General features: G+C 47.1%; 1 protein-coding gene across 2 annotated transcripts in view; it reads left to right on the top strand.

Annotated features, from left to right (window-relative positions):
- The first annotated feature begins 8,467 nt into the window (after positions 1 to 8,467).
- Positions 8,468 to 23,985, top strand: part of MINDY3 (MINDY lysine 48 deubiquitinase 3) — a 126,739-nt gene continuing 111,221 nt past the window's right edge. Inside the window, exons 1-5 of one of the 2 annotated variants that reach the window (XM_044294455.1) lie at positions 8,468 to 8,548; positions 12,458 to 12,671; positions 15,612 to 15,691; positions 17,485 to 17,545; positions 21,336 to 21,503. In XM_044294455.1, the coding sequence (XP_044150390.1) occupies positions 12,578 to 12,671; positions 15,612 to 15,691; positions 17,485 to 17,545; positions 21,336 to 21,503 (403 nt within the window). In that variant the 5' untranslated portion in view covers positions 8,468 to 8,548; positions 12,458 to 12,577. Of the gene's footprint in view, positions 8,549 to 12,457; positions 12,672 to 15,611; positions 15,692 to 17,484; positions 17,546 to 21,335; positions 21,504 to 23,985 lie in introns of those variants that run through there. The other variant, XM_044294456.1, reaches the window with a different exon arrangement.

Raw genomic sequence — 23,985 nt, 5'->3', positions numbered from 1 at the left:
GGTTATTAAGACTGGTGTAAAGGAAAACTAGCTTAGTGGTCCATGGCAACCAATCAGAGTCCTTCTTTCATTTTCCAAGGGGCGCTCTAAAAAATAAAAGGATCAATCTGATTGGTTGCTGTGGGCAACTAAGCCAGTTTTCCTTTACCCTAGTTTTGATAACTCTTCCCCAAAGTGCATAAGATTCATCAAAACTAGAGTAAAGCTAATAGCAACCAATCAGATTCCGCCTTTCATTTTCCAGAGCTCCTTTTAAAAATGAAAGGATCAATCTGATTGGTTGCTATGGGCTATGGGCAACTAAGCTAGTTTTCCTTTACACCAGTTTTCCTTTTCCCCTGAGTTCTTATAGTCTTTGGGGAATAGTTATCAAAACTCTGTAAAGGAAAACTTAGTTAACCATAAGAAACTAATCAGTCCGATCCTTTCATTTTCCAAAGAAGCTCTGAAAAATGAGAGAGAAATCTGATTGATTGCTATGGGCAACTACCGTATTTTCGCCCTATAAGACACATTTCTTCCCCCCCCAAAAGTGGGGGGAAATGCCTCTGGGTCTTATGGGGCGAATACTAATGAATCGGGGGTCTGATTGGTGGATTGACCTGAGGTATCATGAAAAATATTTTTTCTTATTGTCCCCCTCTAAAACCCAGGTGCGTCTTATGGGCCGGTTCGTCTGGGGGGGGGAGAAAAATACGGTAAGTCAGTTTAGCTTTACACCAGTTTTAATGATTCTTCCCCTTAGTTCTTATACACTTTGGGGAAGAGATCAAAACTGGTGTAAAGTAGAATCGGCTAAGTTGCCTATAGCAACCAATCAAATACCACCTTTAATATTTCAGAGCTCCTTTGGAAAATGAAAGGTGGAATCTGATTGGTTGCTATGGGCAACTAAGCCAGTTCTACTTTACACCAGTTTGGATGAATTTCCCCCAGTGTAACGTCTCATCATGTAACAACTAAGCTGCATCTTCTGAATCCGGAAAGAAGAAAAAAATTAAATAAAACGGAGGCGACGTCTTTGTAACCAGTTTTCTTTTTCTACAGTGGGTTTGACATGGCTGATAATGGAAAGCCACAGTTTAGCGCCCGCCTCGCGGCAGACGGGAAGACAAGGAGCGAGATTTACGGCATTTTCCATCTCTTTACTATTAGTAGGTAGTGTGGATCACGAATATTCAAATTGCAAATTTTAATCGCGAATATCGGCACTTTGAGAATTCGCGAATATTTCGAATATCGCAAAATATATTCGTAATTGCGAATATTCGATCTTTGGGAAAAAAACAATTCATGCGAATTTTTTTGCGAAAATTTGTAGGCGAATTTTTTAGCGAAAATTTGTAGGCGAATTTTAGGCGAATTTTTCGCAATCGAGAAGATAATGCCTGGAGATCATGAATTCGCGAATTCTCTAATATATGGCGAATAGTCGCCCAAATATTTGCGAAATATCACGAATTCGAATATTGCCCCTGCCGCTCATCACTGTTAGTAGGTTCTTGTATCGTCACCTTTTCTAATAGTTGATGAATGGAGTATTTTTCGGCAGTTTTCTTCTTGGCTTTCTTCTGCATCCTAATTTTAATCCGGTCTTGCGCAGACAAACCAGAGACGTCAACTGTAAAAAGGAGCAGGACAAATTAGGAAAATTTAAAATTAAAAAAATGTAAAAAGACCCTGTCAGCAGGATCAATCCCTTTAAGCCACCAATACTGCCTGACGCTGGGTTCACACCTGAGCGTTCTGAAAGGAGCGCTCTGACTATGCGCGATTGTACCGGCGTTTGCAATCGCGCATACAGAGACAAGCGAACGCCCATTGTCGCGCGTTCCCGAAAGTCTATGTACGGGAACGCGCGACAAGACGCCCCAAAGAAGCTCATGTACTTCTTGGGGCGTCGGGCGTTTTACAGCGCGATCGTACGCGCTGTAAAACGCCCAGGTGAGAACCATTCCCATAGGGAAGCATTGGTTTCTCCTTGTTGAGCGTTTTACAGCGCGTGGGAACGCACTGTAAAACGCTCAGGTGTGAAGCCAGCCTGATATAATTTTAACCAGCAGGATCAACCCTACCTGTCTTGTGAAAATCAGTTGTGGAGTTCCTCAGGAAAAAAAAAAAAGACTTTTACTCTTTACGCAAATGAGGGCTTAGAATAGATGCACTGAATGGCGGGGTCAACACTGAGGAGCACAGGTGAACTGACAGGCAAGCCCCGCCCCTCGGTGCACTGACAGGCAAGCCCCGCCCCTCGGTGCACTGAAGGCCTAATTTGCATAAGGAAGGAGTAAAAGTCATTTTTTTCTCAGGAAAGCCACAACCGATTTTCACAAGACAGGCATCATTTTAATCCGTAGGATCAACCCTACCAGGCATCAGGACTGGCTTCATGGAGCTGATCCTGCTGACATTGTGTACACTGTATATATCTATTATACACGTGGTATACACAGAACAAATTCATAACATTCAGCTTTTGCCTGGAGCTGCGCCCCTCTAAGACCCCGAATATTCTAGCATTAACCTCACAGCTGCTGTTTCCCGGATCTCTGCTGCTTTTCTGGTAAACAAGGAGCCACAATGGAGTCTCTGCTACAGGTATGATACAATAAAGGGATTCTCCAGGATTAGAAAAACAATGGTTTAACTCCAATGGATGAGGGCTGCAGTACCAGACACAACCCATGGGCAGGGGCGGTGCTGTTTTGGAAGAAAGCAACCATGTTTTTCTAAGACAACCCCTTTAAGCTACCGTCTAACTGAAAACTGGGGAAGGGTTAAGGAATGGCAACTTTAAAGGGGTTGTCTCATCTGAGCTGAGACAATGGTGGCATATCGCTAGGATGTGCCCCCATTGCCTGATAGGTGTGGGGACCACCGCTGGGACCCGCACCCATCTTCTAAACAGAGCCTTGAAACTGGTTGAGAGCACACTGCACATGCGCTGCCGCCGTCCATTCATTTCTATGGGGCCACCAAAAATAGCCAAGCGCTGGCTCGACTATTTCCGTCGGGCGCATAGATGTGAATGGGAGCGGTGGCTGCGCAACCGCAGCGCGTTCGATTTGCCTCTATGGGGAGAGCACTTGGTGGTTGCCGGACCAGAGTCCTCCGCCCGCCACTTTGGCCCACTCCGTTCTTGATATAGGATGTAACGCTCCCATTTAACTGGAACATCGGTGATGTGCGGATTGCAAAATGGATACGGCGGTGTGAATGCCCCCCAAGACAGGAGTTTAACACACCAGTCTTAATCCATGTCCTTCCAGTGTCAGATCCAGTTAAATTATCCCCTTTCCTGTGGGACTATTAGATTGGTGGGGGTCCTAATGCTAGGATCCTTACTGATCACAAGAACGGGGTCCCCTTAACCCCTGCAGCCCCCCTGAAATGAACAGAGCAGCTGGTCGCACACGCACGTGGACGCTCCAAATCAGAAATCCCATGCATTGAGAATACACGCGGTTTATATTGAATGGAGCGGTGCTGCAGTCTGAAAGACCAGGGGTCTGCCTCCTCCGCCACACCAGCTGTTGCCAAAATACAACTCCAGCACACTCCATTGACTTCTATGTTAAAGCAGGCCAGCAAACGTGCATGCTGGGAGTCGTAGTTCCACCATAGCCAGTCAGGGAGAAACTGCACTAAACCAGTGCTGCAGGGATCAGTGGGGGTCCCATCAGTGGAAGCATGACAGGATGCATACACCACAGATATGGCGAAACCAGAATCCAATCTGACACAGATAGCGGTCTGCCCCATAAATGTGCATGCTGGGACAGCCAGTATTGGTCACCTGGGGCACTGCTGATCTCCTGGGAGGATCAGGGGCTGCCCCCAATGTACTGTCAGCGCCAAGACTTGTAGGACACTGCCATACCCCCACTACATGTGTGTATGCTGGGAGTTGAAGTTTGGTAACAGTCTGCAGACTACTGCTCACCTGCAGTCCTTCCTCTCTGCCTCCTCTTGTTGCTCTTCCTCTTAGCCTGTCCCCCCATAGCTGCTGGTGACCCCTTTATTCCCCAGGTAGAGAAGCTCCAGTAACAGCAGCCCGATCTCAGCTCTCTTCCTGCAGCAACATGTGCACGATCAGCGTGGCTGTCAGCTGCGACGGCGCCTGCGGAGGGACAAACCTCCTCCAAATGCAAAGCGGAGCGTCCTGCAGTCTGGTCTGTGTGTGGCTTCTCCTGTGCTGGGTTCAGATGGTTTCTGCACGTGATCTGTGATGGTCCACTACTGAGAGGATCCGTCCTAGATCTGATCTGCTCTGTACATCTACTGCATGTGGCAGAGGCTGATTATTATAACTTATAATGAATGATGCTCAGGTTATTGCACTAGAACTGTAATACAGGTACTAACAGTGGTATCTGCACTATTTTTTCTCTCTCCTTTCTTTCTGTTTTTCTTTCTTTCTCTCTCCCTTCCTCCCTCCCTTTTCTTACTTTCTTCCTCCCTTTTCTCCCTTCCTTCTCCTCCTCTCTTCTATCCTTTCTTCCTTCTTTCTCTTCCTTTCTCCTCTCGCTCTCCCTATCTTCCTTTTCTCTCTCTCTCTCTCCCTTGCTTCCTTGTATCCTTCCTTCCTCCCTTCCTTGTATCCTTCCTTTCTCCTTCTATGGTTTCCTTCCTTCTCTCCCTTTCTTCCCTCTCTCTCCCTTCCTTGTATCCTTCCATCTTTCCCTCCCTTCTATCCTTTCCTTCTTTCTCTTCCTTTGTTCTCTCTCTTCCCATTGCTTCCTTCTCTCTGTCTCCTTCCTTGTATGCTCCCTTACTTCCTTGTATACTTCCTCCTTTATATCCTTCCATCTTCCCCTCCCTTTCTTCCTTCTCTCTCTCCCTTTCTTCCTTGTATCCTTCCTTCCTCTCTTTATATCCTTTCCTTCCCTCCTTCTTTCTCTTCCTTCTTCTCCTCTCTCTCTCTCTCTCTCTTTCCCTTTCTTCATGTTCTCACTCTCTCCCTTCCTTGTATCCTTCCATCATTCCCTCCCTTCTATCCTTCCTTCTTCTCTTCATTTGTTCTCTCTCTTCCCATTGCTTCCTTATCTCTGTCTTCTTCCTAGTATCTTCCCTTCCTTCCTTGTATCCTTCCTCCTTTCTATCCTTCCATTTCCCCCTCCCTTCCTTCTTTCTCTCTCTCTCTCCCTTTCTTCCTTTTCTCTCTTTCTCTCCCTTCTTGTATCCTTCTATCTTTCCCTCCCTTCGATCCTTTCCTTCCTTCTTTCTCTTTCTTTGTTCTCAATCTCTCTCTCTCTCTCCCCCTTGCTCCTCCCCTCCCTCCCTTGTATTCTTTCCTTCCTTCCTTATTTCTCTTCCTTCCTGTTCTCTCTCCCTTTCTTCCTTCTTTCTCTTTCTTCCTTGTATCCTTCCTTCCTCCCTTTCTTGTATCCTTCCTTCCTCTCTTCCTTGTATCCTTACTTCCTCCCTTCTACCCTTTTCTTCCTTCTTTCTCTTCCTTCCTTCTCTCTCTACCTTTCTTCCTTCTCTCTCTCTCTCTCTCTCTCTCTCTCCCTTCCTTCATTGTATCCTTCCATCTCTTCCTCCCTTCTATCCTTTCCTTTGTTTCTTTGTTCTCTCTCTCCCTTGCTTCCTTCTCTCTGTCTCTGTCTCCTTCCTAGTATCTTCCCTTCCTTCCTTGTATCCTTCCTCCCTTCTATCCTTCCATCTCACCCTCCCTTTCGCATGTTACAATTTTATTTGATCCCAAACTACCATTGTACCTTGAGGCTATAAAAAGCAAAATAAGCCCATAAATAACACAGATGAAGCAAGTTCTTATAGATACTAATTCTGACCGTTCTTTTATATCAGGGATCCTCCTGCGCTTCGGCTGTTCTGAAACTACAACTCCCAGAATCCTCATTTAATTTCTATGGGGGTAACAAGAATAGCCAAACAAGTGTGCATGCTGGGAGTTGTAGTTTCAGCAACCTTCGGCTGGGAGTGCCGAAGGTTGCTGATCCTTGTATTATGTTATTATAAATAAAGGGGTATTCCATAGACATTTATGGCACATTGTTAAGGTGGGGTACCTATCTCAAGAACGGGGCCCCTGACATATATGGAGAGCAAACTGCGTTTGCACGGCCGTCCCTCCACACGGGGCTTCAGAAAATAGCAGTGAATGGAGATGATGCCGTGCACGCGCTGCTCGCTCTCAATTCACGGCGGGGCCCGTTCTTGAGATAGGAGCAGGTCAACGAGGTGGGACCTGCACCTATCAGTTAAAGGTACATCTACAGGGTGGTTTTGGCCTCGACAGCTGACGCACAACGAAAGGTCACAAGGTAGCGGGGCAGCCACAGGAATGAATGGAGTCACAGCGCAATTCACGTTTGCTGCAACCGCGATACGCAGCAGTGTTGGATTTTTTTGCAATTCGGGTGTCGCTATCACAGCAAACGTGCGAGCCCCACTGGGACCCCATTGATTCCCAGGGCAGCCCCACTACACTGCGATCTTTGGTCACGCGACAGCTGTTGTAGCCAAAATCACCACACAAACGTGACATGCCAGCGGGCATGTTTTTTTTCTGTAACTGCGCTGAGAGAGCACATGTTCTTTGTGGGGGCCGTAAACAATGGGAGGCTGTTTCCGCGCTGCCACCTGGCGGCTTTATAGCACCAAATTCCCCTGTCAGAAGTGCTGTGTGAAAGCTCAATTTGGCGTTATCAGTCACTGTGGCTGGCATTCTTATACAGTCCTTGTGGCACAGACTGGCAGAAATGTCTGGACAGTCCATTAAAATAGGTAACTCCTGCGTCCGTGAAAAAAATAGAAGTGTCTGTGATTTCTTTTAGGTTGGTGGTACCTGACTAGAACATTCTGGTGCTAATTATCATCAGGCTACTTTTACATCAGTGTTTTTCCTTTCCGCTATTGAGATCCGTTATAGGGTCTCAACACCGGAGGAAAACGCTTCTGTTTTGTCCCCATTCATAACGTAACTGAACGGACCAGAGAGCACCAGAATGCATTCCGTTCTGTTTAGTTGCGTCCCTGTGCCGGACAGAAAAACGTTGCATGCAGCGTTTGTGAGTGCGTCCTAGGATGCGGAGCACAATGTAAGTCAACGGTGCCAGATCCGCTTCCTCGGACACAAAAGAGAACAGATCCGTCCCCCATTGACTTATAATGGTTTTAGTGGTTTTCCAATATGTCCACAACATTTTTTAGGTGTCCGTGATTTTGGGTTAAGTTGTCTAGAAAAAAAAATATTCTGGTTAGCAACCCAGGCTGGCACTGGTATAAAGCACTGGCTGGCACTGATATAAAGCACAGGCTGGCACTGTTATAAAGCACTTGCTGGCACTGTTATAAAGCACAGTCTGGCACTGTTTTAAAGCACAGGCTGGCACTGTTTTAAAGCACAGGCTGGCACTGTTATAAAGTACAGGCTGGCACTGTTATAAAGTACAGGCTGGCACTGTTATAAAGCACAGGCTGGCAAATATATAAGCACAGGCTGGCACTGTTATAAAGTACAGGCTGGCACTGTTATAAAGCACAGGCTGGCAAATATATAAGCACAGGCTGGCACTGTTATAAAGCACAGGCTGGCACTGTTATAAAGCACAGGCTGGCACTGTTATAAAGCACAGCCTGGCAAATATATAAGCACTGGCTGGCACTGTTATAAAGCAGAGGCTGGCACTGTTATAAAGCAGAGACTGGCACTGTTATAAAGCACTGGCTGGCACTGTTATAAAGCAGAGGCTGGCACCGTTATAAAGCAGAGACTGGCACTGTTATAAAGCACAAGCTGGCACTGTTATAAAGCACAGGCTGGCACTGTTATAAAGCAGAAGCTGTCACTGTTATAAAGCAGAGGCTGGCACTGTTATAAAGCACTGGCTGGCACTTTTATAAAGCACTGGCTGGCACTGTTATAAAGCAGAGGCTGGCACTGTTATAAATCACAGGCTGGCACTGTTATAAATCACAGGCTGGCACTGTTATAAAGCAGAGGCTGGCACTGTTATAAAGCAGAGGCTGGCACTGTAGTAAAGCAGAGGCTGGCACTGTTTTAAAGCACTGTCTGGCACTGTTTTAAAGCACTGTCTGGCACTGTTTTAAAGCACTGGCTGGCACCGTTATAAAGCACTGGCTGGCACATATATGAGCACAGGCTGCCAGTTATCTGGATACTGTGGCTGGCACTGTTGTATGTCCCTGTGGCACTGTAATAAAGCAGAGGCTTGCACTGTTATAAAGCACTGGCTGGCACATATATAAGCACAGGCTGCCAGTTATGTGGATACTGTGGCTGGCACTGTTATAAAGCACAGGCTGGCACCGTTATAAAGCACTGGCTGGCACTGTTTTCTGAGGTGTTCCACACATATCTTTCCCCCGGCTCTGTCTGTACACCGTGTGGGGTGAGTTCCCGGATCACACAGCTACACACAAGAATGACAGCGCAGTGTGTAACCATGGAGATGACCCCGCCCCCTCCCTCCACTGACTTCCGCTTCCGGGTGTCTGTACCTGAGTCAGTAGAGCCGCGATGTGATTGCTGAGGGAGCGAAGAGTGTGAGCCGGGAGCGGGGTACGTGCGGGGCTCTCCGGGGAATAGACGAGGCCCGCACTGCTGGTGCCACCATGCCTTGTGCCAACCAAAACAGCCCTGGGCATCAGTGTGCCTCTTGTCATGGGTGCACTGGTGATAGCCTTAGAAGCTAGCTGCTGTTCTTTACACTGTACCAGCCACGGACTCCGCTGGCATACCCACGTAGCCCCTTATTATGCTGAATATGCTCATGCCAGCCTGAGGTGTACTAGTGAGTGCTGGTTCGGTTACAGTATGCCAGCCCCTGATTATACCGATATACTGTGCCAGCCTGTCATAGGTCTACCTAGATGATTGGCATCAGATGCCAATCTTATGCCAGTATTTGGTGCCAGCCTTAGATGTCATAGGTCTACCTGGGTGATTGTCATGGACTCCAAATGCCAATCTTAGATGTGCCATGCCAGCCCCTGACAGTACTGATATACTGTGCCAAGCTTTGATGTTGTAGGTGTACCTTGATGATTTCTGTGCAGTCCAGATGCCAACTTTATGCCATGCCAGCTCCTGTTTATGTTGATAAGCTGTTTCAGCCTTAGATGTCATAGGACTACCTGGGTGATCGTCATGGACTCCAAATGCCAGTCCTAGATGCACCATGCCAGCCCCTGATGGTGCCAACATGTTGTGCCAAGCTTTGATGTTTTAGGTTTACCTAGATGATTGCCATGGAATCCAGATGCCAGTCTTAGATTGCCGTGGCAAGCCCTGATTATGCCAATATATTGTGCCAGCACCTAGATGATTTGTTGTACACTTCAGGTGCCATGCCAGCCCCTGGTTATATGATAAGCTGTTTCAGCTTTAGATGTTACCGGTGTACCTAGATGATTCCTGTGGAAGCCAATGCCATGCCAGCCCGTGAGGATGCCAGTCATTGCATCCCACCCTAGTGCCATAGAAAACAAAAAGCGGGTTCCTTGGGTATAATCGTGTGCTGCTGTACTGGTTGTTGATGTCAGTCCTTACTGCTCTACTATATGAAGCCCGTTTGTTTGCCCGTCTGGCGGGCAGGCCGCGATGACCCCTGTGGTGTATGTCGCCTGTTCCGTTTTTGACACTGGTTTCAGATACCGCTCCCGCCGATTCATGTCAGTGTACAGGAGACCGACTGGAGCAGTGATGGCTAACCTCCGGCACTCCAGCCGTGGTGACACTACAACTCCCAGCATGCTCTATTCATTTCTATGGAGTTTAGAGTACAGCCAAGCAAGTGTGCATGCTGGGAGTCGTAGTTTTACCACAGCCGGAGGTTAGCCATCACAGGACTAGAGGATGATATTGTTCATTCTTATGCTAAGATAACGTTGCCTGAAGTTACAGGCCCAAAGCCTGAGGCTGCACTACTTAGTGCCCAGCCATACGAGGGGTATAGGCTGCAGCGTTTTCAGTAGCTGAGATTTTAATAACTGCCATCCCTGCGCCGCGGGACTTTACCACCACAGGATCCACGCGTCGGCGCCGAAGCCCCGTCCATTTCTCTGACACATTGTATGCGCTGGAAAAAGTCCAGAAATATGGCCTTTAGTCCAGGTTTACAGAAAACTGGAGTAAATAGAGCGATCACATCTGCCCTACTGTGTTCCTAGCAGTAGTGCAGCCTCAGTTTTGGACCTGTAACTTTAGAGGATCTTATCTTTGCACAGATGGTTCCTTTACAGGGCATCTGTCAGCAGTTTTGTACCTATGACACCGGCTGACCTGTTACATGTGCGCTTGGCAGTTGAAGACATCTGTATTGGTCCCATGTTCATATGTGCCCGCATTGCTGAGAAAAATGATGTTTTGTTATATGCAAATGAGCCTCTAGGAGCAACGGGGGCGTTGCCATTACACCTAGAGGCTCTGCTCTCTCTGCAACTGCTGCACCCTCTGCACTTGCTTGGCAGGGCCAGGTACAGTTTGATGAAGTTTACACTGCCTGTCCCTTTCAATCAACGTGCAGAGGGCGCAGCAGTTGCAGAGAGAGCAGAGCCTCTAGGTGCAACGGCAAAACATCATTTTTTCCAGTAATGCGGGCACATATGAACATGGGACCAACACAGATGACTTCAGCTGCCAAGCGCACGTGTAACAGGTCAGCCAGTGTCATGGGTACAAATCTGCTGACATGTCCTTGGTGCACTGTGTTGTGGAGATTGCACAGAACTCATCAGTGCCATGGCACACAGATGTAAGCTAGGTAGGTTATCGTAGCAGCCAGGGGCCTAAGGCCCCCTGCACACGATCAGGATTGCGTGCGGATTTGCGTGCGGAAAATCCGCACCGTAGGTCATGTACATTGTATTCTATGAGAATTTGAAATTCTCAATGCACACGATGCAGATTTTTTCCGCACGGATTTTGACCTGCGGTGCGGATTTTAAAATCCGCGACATGTGAAATTAATATTTTTTTTTCCTGACCGGATTTTCTTAATTTACTTAGTGAAATCCGCATGCGGAAAATCTGCACCAAATCCGCATGCAAATCCGCACCAATTAATGCGGATTGACCGCACGGATTTGCCTGTGAACACCTGCGGATTTCAGTGCGAATTCTCCGCACATGAATCCTGAACGTGTGCATGTACCCTAATAAAGAAACTCGGATCTGCTATGAGCTGCTGCCAATTAAGCATTGGCAGAGGTTTAAAAAAAAACTAAAAGGTGTATTCCAGGTTTTTTTAAGTTTTTTTTTTTTAGTTTATTTGATTACATAATAGGCAATCATACAATTTTCTAATAAACATATATGTAAAATTCTGCATACATTCCTTACTATTATCAGGCGGTTGACCCCCTATATGCAGTAGAATGGTATAGCCCGGGGATCAGCAACCTTTAGCACACCAGCTGCTGTGAAACTACAACTCCAAACATGCCTGGCTGCTCTTCTAACTCCCATAGAAGTGAAAGAAGCATTCTGGGAGTTGTAGTTTCTGAACAGCTGGAATGCCGGAGGTTGCTGATCCCTGGTATAGCCCATGTATCAGTCCTATGTAATGTATCCATGGCCTAATTTGAAACATAGTATCAGTCATGTAAAACTGTTTCTATCATATAACGTTCAGTAAGCAGCATGTTACTTGACACGCGTGCAGGGTCAGCACACGGAACACATAAACAAAAGGTGGTATTCACATTACTGTGATTATTTTCACTTCCGCCTGTCTATAGGTGATGTTGTAAACGGACTGCCTGTCTATTGGTGATGGTGTCATGTTGTTAATAAAGTTTAGTGTAAAAAAATAAAAAAACACAAGATGCTCAGGTCTGTTTCTGTATAGACCCTGACAGACATAATGAGACGCTGCAGGTAGTCGTACTGTATATACTGTACATGTTCTGCTCCTCAATACACTACTGTCCCCATGTTAGATACCTGGGCAGTTAACTGACATCCAGGTCACATGACACACGCCATGTTTAGTCCTATCCAGCTCTCGTATGGATGCATTTTAAACAACTAAAATGGGGCGTACCATTTTTTTTATTCTATCGGCAGAGGCTACTGTATGGATATAATAAAGGTCTGCAAGCAAAATTTTAAATAGATGTATATTAGAAAATTGCTCAACATCCTATTCTCTAAATAAATGTAATCATTAACACGGAATACCTCTTTAAGTTGAAATAAATGGTAATACATTATATGGACCCCAGAATTGGGCCATTGAAAAATACATCTGGTGTTGGAGCTACTGCCGAACAGCTGATCAGAAGGTGTCCGAGCCCCGCCGATATCGATGGCCTTTCCTGAGGACAGGGCCTCCATGTAAAAAGAGCAGACGGCCCCAACGTCCGTGCCCTGCTACAGCTTTCATGAGGTGGCAGGCTGACCGCCGTGGGTCCTGACTGTGGTAATCACACGGTCTGAATGTATCTTGTGCTTATGGTTCTTCCTCAGGAGGATCTAATTGGTTTTCTGCTCTTACACGGGGGAAACGTCCAAGGATTTCATGTTGAAAAGAGCAAAACATTTGCAGCATTTTTACTGTGAGAGGGACGAGACGTTCAAGGCTCGAAGATGTCGGAATCTGATAAAGAGCTGGTGAATCTGGTGTGGGGAGAGAAAAACGGCAAAGGCCTGGTGGACGCCATCTTCAGCCGGTGGACACAAGGTAACTGGGGAGAGCCTGTAAAGGGGGTTGAGAGGGAATGGACCCGGCCTGATTTATTGTGGCACAGTTTACCAGTCTTGTAACCACTCATACCATTTCATCAATCCAGTTCCCCCTCCTAAGGGCTCATGTACACGACCGTATGCCCTCCGAGACATGCGGGCCATATGTCCTGGAGCGTCATTGATCGAGCGCATGGCATCATAGGTTACTCTGATGCTGTGCGCATCGGGCCGCCCACAGGACTATTGTCCCGCACTCATATGATATTAGAGGACAACAGTCCCGCGGGCGGCCCGCCCGATGCGCACAGCATCATAGTAACCTATGATACTGTGCGCTCCCGTGCGCACGATGTATGCCCTCCAGGACATATGGCCTGCTCACGGACCGTATGTCTCGGAGGGCGTACGGTCGTGTGCATGAGCCCTAAGGCCTCATGCACACGACAGTATTTTTTCACGGTCCGTAGGTCCGTGATCCGTGACCGTTTTTTCGTCCGTGGGTCTTCCTTGATTTTTGGAGGATCCACGGACATGAAAAAAAAGTCGTTTTGGTGTCCGCCTGGCCGTGCGGAGCCAAACGGATCCGTCCTGAATTACAATGCAAGTCAATGGGGACGGATCCGTTTGACGTTGACACAATATGGTGCCATTTCAAACGGATCCGTCCCCATTGACTTTCAATGTAAAGTCTGGAGTTCTTTTATACCATCGGATTGGAGTTTTCTCCAATCCGATGGTATATTTTAACTTGAAGCGTCCCCATCACCATGGGAACGCCTCTATGTTAGAATATACTGTCGGATATGAGTTACATAGTGAAAACTCATTTCCGACAGTATATTCTAACACAGAGGCGTTCCCATGGTGATGGGGACGCTTCTAGTTAGAATATACTACAAACTGTGTACATGACTGCCCCCTGCTGCCTGGCTCTCTTACAGGGGGCTGTGATCAGCATAATTAACTCCTCAGGTGCCGCACCTGAAGGGGTTAATTGTACTATCATATCCCCCTGTAAGAGATCAGGGCTGCCAGGCAGCAGGGGGCAGACCCCCCCCCCCCTCCCCAGTTTGAATATCATTGGTGGCCAGTGCGCCCACCCCCTCCCTCCCTCTATTGTAATAAATCGTTGGTGGCACAGTGTGCGCCCCCCATCGCCCCTCCCCCTCCCTCCCTCTATTGTAATAAATCGTTGGTGGCACAGTGTGCGCCCCCCTCCCTCCCTCTATTGTAATAAATCGTTGGTGGCACAGTGTGCGCCCCCCATCGGCCCCCCTCCCTCTATAGCAGTAACAACATTGGTGGCCAGTGTGCGGCCTCCCATCTCCCCCCCCCCAATCATTGGTGGCAACGTAGTTCCGATCGGAGTCCCAGTTTAATCGCTGGGGCTCCGATCGGTAACCATGGCAACCAGGAAGCTACTGCAGCCCTGGTTGCCATGGTTACTTAGCAATAGTACAATAGTAGAAGATTAATACTTACCTGCTGGCTGCTGCGATGTCTGTGACCGTCCGGGAGCTCCTCCTACTGGTAAGTGACAGTTCATTTAGCAATGCGCCGTACAGACCTGTCACTTACCAGTAGGTGGAGCTCCCGGCCGGACACGAACATCGCAGCAGCCAGCAGGTAACTATGAATCTTCTACTATTGTACTATTGCTAAGTAACCATGGCAACCAGGACTGCAGTAGCGTCCTGGTTGCCATGGTTACCGATCGGAGCCCCAGCGATTAAACTGGGACTCCGATCGGAACTCCGCTGCCACCAATGATGGGGGGGGGGGGGGGGAGATGGGAGGCCGCACACTGGCCACCAATGTTGTTAATGCTATATAGGGAGGGGGGGCCGATGGGGGGCGCACACTGTGCCACCAACGATTTATTACAATAGAGGGAGGAAGGGGGGGGCGCATGATGGGGGGATATGATAGTACAATTAACCCCTTCAGGTGCCACACCTGAAGGGGTTAATTGTGCTGATCACGGCCCCCTGTAAGAGATCGGGTGCTGCCAGGCAGCAGGGGGCAGTCTTGTACACAGTTTGTAGTGTATTCTAACTAGAAGCGTCCCCATCACCATGGGAACGCCTCTGTGTTAGAATATACTGTCGGATATGAGTTTTCACGAAGTGAAAACTTAGATCTGAAAAAGCTTTTATGCAGACGGATCTTCGGATCCGTCTGTATGAAAGCAACCTACGGATCACGGACACGGATGCCAATCTTGTGTGCATCCGTGTTCTTTCACGGACACATTGACTTGAATGGGTCCGTGAACCGTTGTCCGTCAAAAAAATAGGACAGGTCATATTTTTTTGACGGACAGGATACACTGATCACGGCCTCGGCTGCAAAACGGTGCATTTTCCGATTTTTCCACGGACCCATTGAAAGTCAATGGGTCCGCGAAAAAAAAACGAAAACGGCACAACGGCCGCGGATGCACACAACGGTCGTGTGCATGAGGCCTAAAGCTGATGATGAGATGATGTAAGACGGCTCTCTCTCCAGATCTTCCCATACATATATGCCCAGCATGCATATGTAGTGAATGGGAAGAAGGAGAAAACTACTGCCACCAGACTTCTCAGTCAGCACCGTAAAAGGTCCAGGGGTTGAAATGCAGCTGGATCTAATGTACGCGGCCAGCTTTAGTACCCGCTCCAGCTCTTCTATATCTTCTTTCAGCCTCCAGCCATCAATTACATCTAATTTTCAAGATTTCGATAGGAGTGATATTTGAATCAGCGATTTTTAGCTTCGATTTTTATACACCCTGAAATACCATTTCCCTTTGCAGCTGCTGCTTGGCATTGAGCGCAGCTTGGTTTACAGATTCTAAGTAACCCCAAGTACTTCTCTTGCTCTGTATTATAATGAGCCTCTTCTTATTTTATTATTGTATTATTGTTGAAGATGATTTTTCTTTTTTACTTAGGATTTGTCTTTAGTGACTCAGAACCGACAGCGTTGGAGCAATTTGAAGGTGGCCCGTGTGCAGTAATCGCCCCAGTGCAGGTAGGTGCATGAAATATCTTCAGGGTGCGTCCACACAGGATGTAAAATACTGGGGAAAGTCACTGCAGATTTTGCATAGATTATTTTCCAAATTAAACCCCACATGATTTATGAGGTTTTTGCAGTGGAAATGATTGTGGATTCCATCCTCTCTATTGCAAAGGGGGAAATCCACGGTGAAGATCCGCTGCGAACATTGACACACTGTGGATTTGCAAATACGTACCGCAGGTTTTCAGGATTGTCCATATTGCCTCCTTTTGCTGGCTTGATTCATTTTTTTCCATCATATATACACTGCTCGTATCCATGGTAACGAGCAGTGTATAATGTGATGGCAAAATGAATCAAGCCAGCAAAGGAGGCAATATGAACAATAACAATCCATTAGTAAGTGCCTTGTATTAACTTTCTCCACACAATAAATGCCATTTGCTGATGTGAGACAACCCCTTTAAGAAGCTATTTTCGGCGGCCCCATGGAAATGAATGGAGGGCGGCTGTGCATGCACAGTGCGCCCTCCGTTCATTTTCCTGCTCCGTTATTATTGTAGGTGTGGGTCCCAGAGGTGGGACTCGCACCTATCAGACAACGGAGGCATATCCTAGCGATATGCCCCCATTGTATGTGATGGGAAAACCCGTTTAACCTGGCAGATTAAAAGTTCATATTCCCACTACTCCTGATAATAACATTTCCACAGAAGGTATGTTTGCACTTCCCAGCCTTTTCATGGCTCTGTCAGCAGTTATGCATTGTCAAAATTGCTGACATGTTTCCTTTAACCCCCACCAAATTCTAAGGAAAACGCTCCTGAAAATGTTACTTTTTTTTAATGGTAGATTTTGATTGATGGGCAAGTGGGGATTTAGAACATACAGATAAGTCCATGAAATCTTTCCTCCGGGACACGTGCAGGTAAAACAGGGAGATCCAAACTGGTGTAAAGGAAAACTGACTTAGTTTCCCATAGCAACCAATCAGACTCCACCTTCCATTATTCAGAGCTCCTCTGGCAAATAAAAGGTGGAATCTCATTGGTTGCTAGGGGCAACTAAGCCAGTTTTCTTTTACACCACTTTGATAAATCTTTTTCTCTCCTGCAGCCTGTTAGCGCTTCTCCCTCCTCCAGGTTGTCTAAGATCACAGCCAGCTGAAGGGGGGAGTCGTGGGGGCTACTTTAGCCCTTCAAACCTCGGGCTAGGTAGCATTGACAGATGTGAGCTTGGTCTTAAAGCTGACAATCTAAGGACCAAGATCACAATGCTAGGTGAGATACATGGAAAGATACAGGTATTAGAAATCAGGTTGGGAGTAAAAGCGCAGGTATTGCAGCTCTCACTGGGGCCCATGTCCAAGGGCTGTTAGCTTTCCATGTATTGTGACTGCAATATTAGTCTTTTTTTAAAGCTGAGATTGTCAGCATTAAAACAAGACCAAAATCGTGGTTGTATCCCAATCGCATCCTAAAATATAGGGGGTCATTTATCAAACTGGTGTAAACTAGAACTGACTTAGTTGCCCATTGCAACCAATCAGATTCCACCTTTCTTTTTGGACAGCTCCTTTGGAAAATGAAAGGTGGAATGTGACTGGTTGCTATCGGCAACTAAGCCAGTTCTACTTTACACCAGTTTGATAAATGACCCCCATAGTCCTCAGAAGTGCCCTCCTTCTGCAGCCACTAATCCCCCAAATGCCCAGGATGATCAGTGTGGGGGAGAGTGCGGGGTTTAAAATGATTATGATTTCTATTGCATCCTAATTCTTTATTTTTATTACCGTACTTTAGGCCTTTTTGCTAAAGAATCTACTTTTTACTTCAGAGAAGTCTAACTGGAAAAGTTGTCAAGGTAAATCCCGTCGCTTATCGAGAAGGATTTGGGTGTCCTTGTGGATGGTAGATTAAATTATAATATACAATGTCAATCAGTTGCTTCTAAGGCCACCAGGATATTGTCATGCATTAAACGAAGCATGGACTCGCGGGGCAGGGATGTAATACTACCACTTTACAAAGCGCTGGTGCGGCCACATCTGGAATACGCAGTCCAGTTCTGGGCACCAGTCCATAGAAAGGATGCACTGCAGCTGGAAAAAGTACAGAGGAGAGCGACTAAACTGATAAGGGGCATGGAGGGTCTTAGTTATGAAGAAAGATTAAAAGAATAGAATTTATTTAGTCTGGAGAAGAGACGTCTAAGGGGGGGACATGATTAACCTATACAAATATTTAAATGGGCCGTACAAAACATACAGGGAAAAGCTGTTCCATGTAAAATGCACTCAAAAGACAAGGGGGCACTGCCTCCGACTGGAGAGGAAAAAGTTCAGTCTCCGGAAGCGTCAAAGCTTCTTTACTGTAACAACTGCGAAGCTGTGGAATAGACTTCCTCAGGACGTGGTCACAGCAGGAGCAGTGGACGGTTTCAAAAAGGGTTTAGATGAATTCTTAAAAGTAAATAACATTAATGCTTATGAAAATGTGTAGAAATCTGAGTCTCACTTCCTTCTGGGATTCGCGTCCCCACCTATCCCTTGGTTGAACTTGATGGACGTTTGTCTTTTTTCAACCGTATTAACTATGTAACTTTGAGGCAAATGCACAGACCAAGTGTTTTATAGACATAGAGGTTTTTTCTCCTCCTAAATTTAGTATGGAACACGACTAGGCTTAGAGATGTTTGGTTTCATTCCAGGCGCTTTTCCTTCTCGCTTTAGTCCGCCCTCTGTTTAGTGGATGTTTTGCTTTGAGGAAAAATTTGGGATGATCTTAGACCGGACATGCTGTCTGATTGAAAAGACTCTGCCTTACTTACCAGATTGCTGGACAAGACACAGCTGGCATTAAGCTGGCAGCAGGAGGGGTGAAACTCCTTGGTAGATGTCACATAGGCACACACTGCCTGGACCCACCGCATGATCATAAGTGCTGAGGAGCGGCTGCCATCTTACTCACTGCTACAGGATTGGGAGCGATTCACTAACAAGTGATTAGAGTGGGAAACTCATAGCGATATGCCCCCATTGTCTGAGATAGGAAATCCCCTTTAAGACACAGCGCCACACCTGTCCATATCTCATATTGCAGCTCAGCATCATTGAAATGAATGGGGCCGATCTACAGTACCACATCCAGCCGTTAGTGGCGCTGTTCTTGGAAGAAACCAGTTCTGTTTTTCTCATCCTGTGCATCCCCCTTTAAAAGGGTTTTCCCATCTGAACATTTGTGTCATGTTGCTAGGATATGCCATAAACGTCAGATAGGGGCAAGTCCCGCACCTGTTTGACATTTGGGGCATGTCATCGGTATACAGAGGTACCGTAGGGCTCCATAAGAGTCTATAGGTGCCCTATTACCATTCTATGCAATGTGGAGGTTGTATGCAGCTGTAGTAAAGCCTCAAGTGCGTGAGATCTTAGATATGTAGGTCTTAAAATTGTTGTCAGTGCACAGGCAATGTCACATAGTTATAGGGGGTGCTGTCTGTAGTACATTACACTACACCAGGGATCAGCGACCTTTGGCACGCCAGATGCTGTAAAACTACAAATCCCAGCATGCACACTATTCTTGTAACTCTCATAGAAGTGAAAGGAGGATTCTGGAAGTTGTAGTTTAAGAACAGCTGGAGGTTGCTGATCCCTGCTCCACTGTGTGATGGTAACCAACATTGGTCTGGCACACCTATTACATTTTCTTTTATGTTAAAGGGAACCTGTCATCGGGATTTTGGGTATAGAGCCGAGGATATGGGCTGCTAGATGGCCGCTAGCACATGTGCAATATCCAGTTCCCATAGCTCTGTGTGCTTTTATTGTGGGGAAAAAAACGATTTGATACATATGCAAATTAACCTGAGATAAGGCCTCTTTCACACTTGCGTTGTCCAGATCCGGCGTGTACTCCACTTGCCGGAATTACACGCCAGATCCGGAAAAACGCAAGTGTACTGAAAGCATTTGAAGACGGATCCGTCTTCAAAATGCTTTCAGTGTTACTATGGCACCCAGGACGCTATTAAAGTCCTGGTTGCCATAGTAGGAGCGGGGAGCGGGGGAGCAGTATACTTAGTCTGTGCGGCTCCCTGGGGCGCTCCAGAATGACGTCAGAGCGCCCCATGCGCATGGATCATGTGATCCATGCGATCACGTCATCCATGGGCTTGGGGCGCCCTGACGTCACTCTGGAGCGCCCCGGGAGCCGCACGGATGGTAAGTATGCTGCTCCCCGCTCCCCACTACACTTTACCATGGCTGCCAGGACTTTAGCGTCCCGGCAGCCATGGTAACCATTGAGAAAAAGCTAAACGTCGCATCCGGCAATGCGCCGAAACGACGTTTAGCTTAAGGCCGGATCAATGCCTTTCAATGGGCATTCATTCCGGATCCGGCCTTGCGGCAAGTGTTCCGGATTATTGGCCGGAGCAAAAAGCGCAGCATGCTGCGCTATTTGCTGCGGCCAAAAAGCGTTCCGTTCCGGAACGGAAGACATCCTGATGCATCCTGAAGGACGAACTGTCCATTCAAAATGCATTAGGATAATCCTGATCAGTATTCTTCCGGCATAGAGCCCCGACGACGGAACTCTATGCCGGAAGAAAAGAACGCAGATGTGAAAGAGCCCTCAGTTCGGGACAGGACTCGTCTCGGGGACAGGACTCGTCTCAGGTTAATTTGCATATGTATCAAATTGTTTTTTTGACACAATAAAAGCACACAGAGCTATGTGGACTGGGTATTGCTGATGTACTAGCGGCCATCTAGCAACCCATGTCCTCAGTGTTGGATAAAAAATGTCAGTTAAAGGGGTTGTCGGGGTTCAGAGCTAAACCCGGACATACCCCCATTTCACCCCTCCGGCCCCCCTGATATGGGCATCATGGGCATTTCATGCTCCGATGCTCTGCGCTGGATTGCGCAGGGCAAGGGCTGTTTCTTTGTTTTTAACACTACTAGACAGAGGCTTCCACCCAGCAGTCTGATGGGCAGACTTTAGCATTGCAAATTGCGGATACGCAAAACATGGATGGCGCCGTGTGCCTCCCGCAATTTGCGGAACAGAACAGAAGGCCTTTTATAGAAATGCCTATTGTCTGCCAAACGGACAAGAATAGGACAGGACTCAAAATTTTTGCGGACCCATTGAAATGAATGGTTCCGCATACGGACCGCATGCGGAAAGCAGAAAACGGCCCGTATACGGAACGCAAAATACGTTTGTGTGAACGAGCCCTAAGGCAGAGCTAAAGCCTGGCCATTAGTGCAGGTGACATCACCAGGCTCACTGCTAGGCGGAAGCCTCTGCCTAGCTTCCCTATGGAGAGCCCGGTATGTCACTGGATCTCCTAAAGAAGCCATTTCCCTGCACGTTCTGCGCAGGGCAAGGGAGAGCATCGGAACATGAAAGGGGACTGCCTGGGGGAAAATATGGGGTGGGGGATGTCCGGGTTCAGCCTGTCGGTGTTTTTCATGGACCATTAGCATGAGATGCTGTGGAAGTCCTCTTTTCAGTGGATGTCACATGAAGGACTAAGCAGACCCTTCACAGACATTGTCACAGATGAAATCTGATCGTCTTCTCACAACCTTGTGCTCACTTTTTCTCTTTTTTTATTTTTTCTCCCTCCTGTTGATTTATAGAAGAGGAAATGAAAGATGTCCTGTGTCAAACATTGAGTGACATTCTTGAAATGGCCAGCATGAATAATGCCAGCTCGTACTGCCTGGCAACCTGGCAGAAAGGGAAAACCACTCTGCAACCAGAAAGGGAACTGACGGCGGAGAGCAGTCGGCATGGAGAGCCGCCCAGTAAGCTTCTTCCTCTGAAATCCGCTCTGTCTTCTACGTGCTCCTTGTTCATTACAGTCCTCTCCTGTATACTGGACCCGTCATACATCTTTGGCACATTCTCCTACAGGGTAGTAAAGCTGCACCGTCTTCACGCCATGTAGACCTTCATACATACGTTAGACTGATATATTTACAGCCTTTCAACATAAAAATAACAAATATTCATTGTGTTGGGCTGTGTTCACACTCACAACAAGTTTGGAATGGTGTAGTTCCCATTCTGGAGCTACAAGGCAACAGCTGACCGATGAGAGTGCACAGTGTCGGACCCTCACCAATCTTGAGATAAGCCATCAATATCCTCAACAACCCCTTTAGGAATCTTTAGTAACAATCCGTTATCCCCTATCCACCGGAAAACCGTCAGATTGTCAGGTTTCCAAACGTTGCGGCCTCCGGCAATCCTGACAGTAGGGGTCCGGTGTCCTCGGTTTCAATGAAGCAGTGGCTGACCATGGACGCTGCCACTCCATGTCACTGCCGGAAAAGCCCAATGCTGTACTCTTATGCTCGCAGTCCCATAGTCTTTGAGTCGAGCAGCAGAGCTCTTGCTTGACTGTTGCTCCATTCGAACAGAGAACACAGGACCACCATTCTTATGACCATTGGGAGGTCCTAGTGGTCAAACTCCCACTAATCTAATAGTTATCTCCTACCTCCTCCTAAGGCTACATGCACATGATTGTGCCGTGTTTTGCGGATCTGTGTGCGTTCCGCAATTTGCAGAACTGAACGGGTGGCCCATTATAGAAAGGCCTATTCTTGTCCGCAGAACTCACAGGAATAGGATATGTTCTATTTTTATTTATTTTTATCGCGGGGCCACGAAACAGAGCAATGGATGCGGACAGCATTTTTTGCAGCCTCATTGAAGTGAATGGGTACGCATCCGAGCCGCAAAAAATGCAACGATAGCCTAAGGGCTCATTCACACGACCGTATGAATGACTGCGCATCCGTTCCATTTTGCGGAATGGTTGCAAACCCATTCATTTCAGTGGGGCCGCAGAAGATGCGGACAGCACACCATGCACTGTCCTCATCCGTAGTTCTTTTCCGCAGCCCCGCAAAAAATATAGAGCATGTCCTATTCTTGTCCGCAATTGCAGCCAAGAATAGGCATGTTCTATGATGGTGGCGGCCATGTGCAAATTGCGGAAAGCACACTGGCGGAACTGCAAAACACTACGGTGGTGTGAATGCGCCCTAACTGGTATACCCCTTCAGGAAATGATTCCTGTACCTCGTCTGACTGCGTAGTCAGGATGAATGATAAGATAACAGATGAGGCAGGGGAAGCTGAAACTTTTTTTGATTTGAGCACTTTTTTTCATATCTAACAAAAAAAAAAATTAAAGGAACATGAATGGGTTCTGCAGCCGATTAAACATTCAGAATGAACACATTCTGGCTTTCCATTCTGCAGGAATGATTTTTAACAGTGCAGCAAGTCTGATATTTGTCATAATTACAGTTTGCACATCAGAAAATGATATATTACGTGACAGCCGATAGGTGTTGACAAAAGGTGACGCCAAGCGTAAGGCAATTGACAGTTTTCCCCCCAGTGTAACATCACTGCTGTACTAGGGGTGATTTCATCCTGGTAGATTTGTCTCTGTGCCATAAGAAGCCTGAAGTCTCAGTTCTTAGAACTGCAGAGATTAAAGAAGCGACAGCGGACAAACGGAAACAATTGCGAAGGAGACGGAACGATTGTTAAGCAGGTAACCAGTTAAAGGGATAGTCAAGGAACATCATAGATCACCGGTCTGTAGGATAAGTGATAAATGTATGATCTCTGGGATCTAAATGCGGGGACCCTCACTGATCATGACAATGGCGGTCCCTATGTAAACACAGCATTGGGGTACTTGTATGACCACCCAGTTCCCTGTCTTTGGCTTGGCTGTCTCCGGTAGTTCCATAAATAATGAATGGAGGATCATTCACTCCAGGGACTTCGAGACCTTGTTCAAGTGATTGATGGGGATCCTACTGGTCGGACCCCCACCAGTCATATATTTATCACCTATCCTATGGATAAATGGTAAGTTCTTATGGTGGAACAGCCCCTTTTAAACCAGGGGTAAATGTATATTGCAGGGTTTATTGGTGCTTCTGCCTTCTCAGAGTTTGGTCGGCGCAGTATAGTGAATAGATGAAACCGCCATGATTGCCGCAGGCCAACGTCACAAGGTCAGCTCTGACCATGTATAGGGGGCTGTAAATATAAAGTCTGAAGGCCCCCCATTACACATTCAGTTTCAGTTGGCGACAACTATCTCTCCTGAACCCTCTATACACGTACACGCTCGGTTAGACTGCACATGTATGTCTATGCAATGGGGAGAGAGGAGAAAGCACTTCTTGCGGTAGCTTATCTCTTGGGAGATCAAATGGATTGGTTAAAAATATTCCCTTCACCCTATCCTTCTTC

The sequence above is a fragment of the Bufo gargarizans genome, chromosome 5 (assembly GCF_014858855.1).
Source record: "Bufo gargarizans isolate SCDJY-AF-19 chromosome 5, ASM1485885v1, whole genome shotgun sequence".
In the NCBI taxonomy this organism is placed as follows: Eukaryota; Metazoa; Chordata; class Amphibia; order Anura; family Bufonidae; genus Bufo; species Bufo gargarizans.
This window is presented reverse-complemented; position numbering and strand designations above follow the sequence as displayed.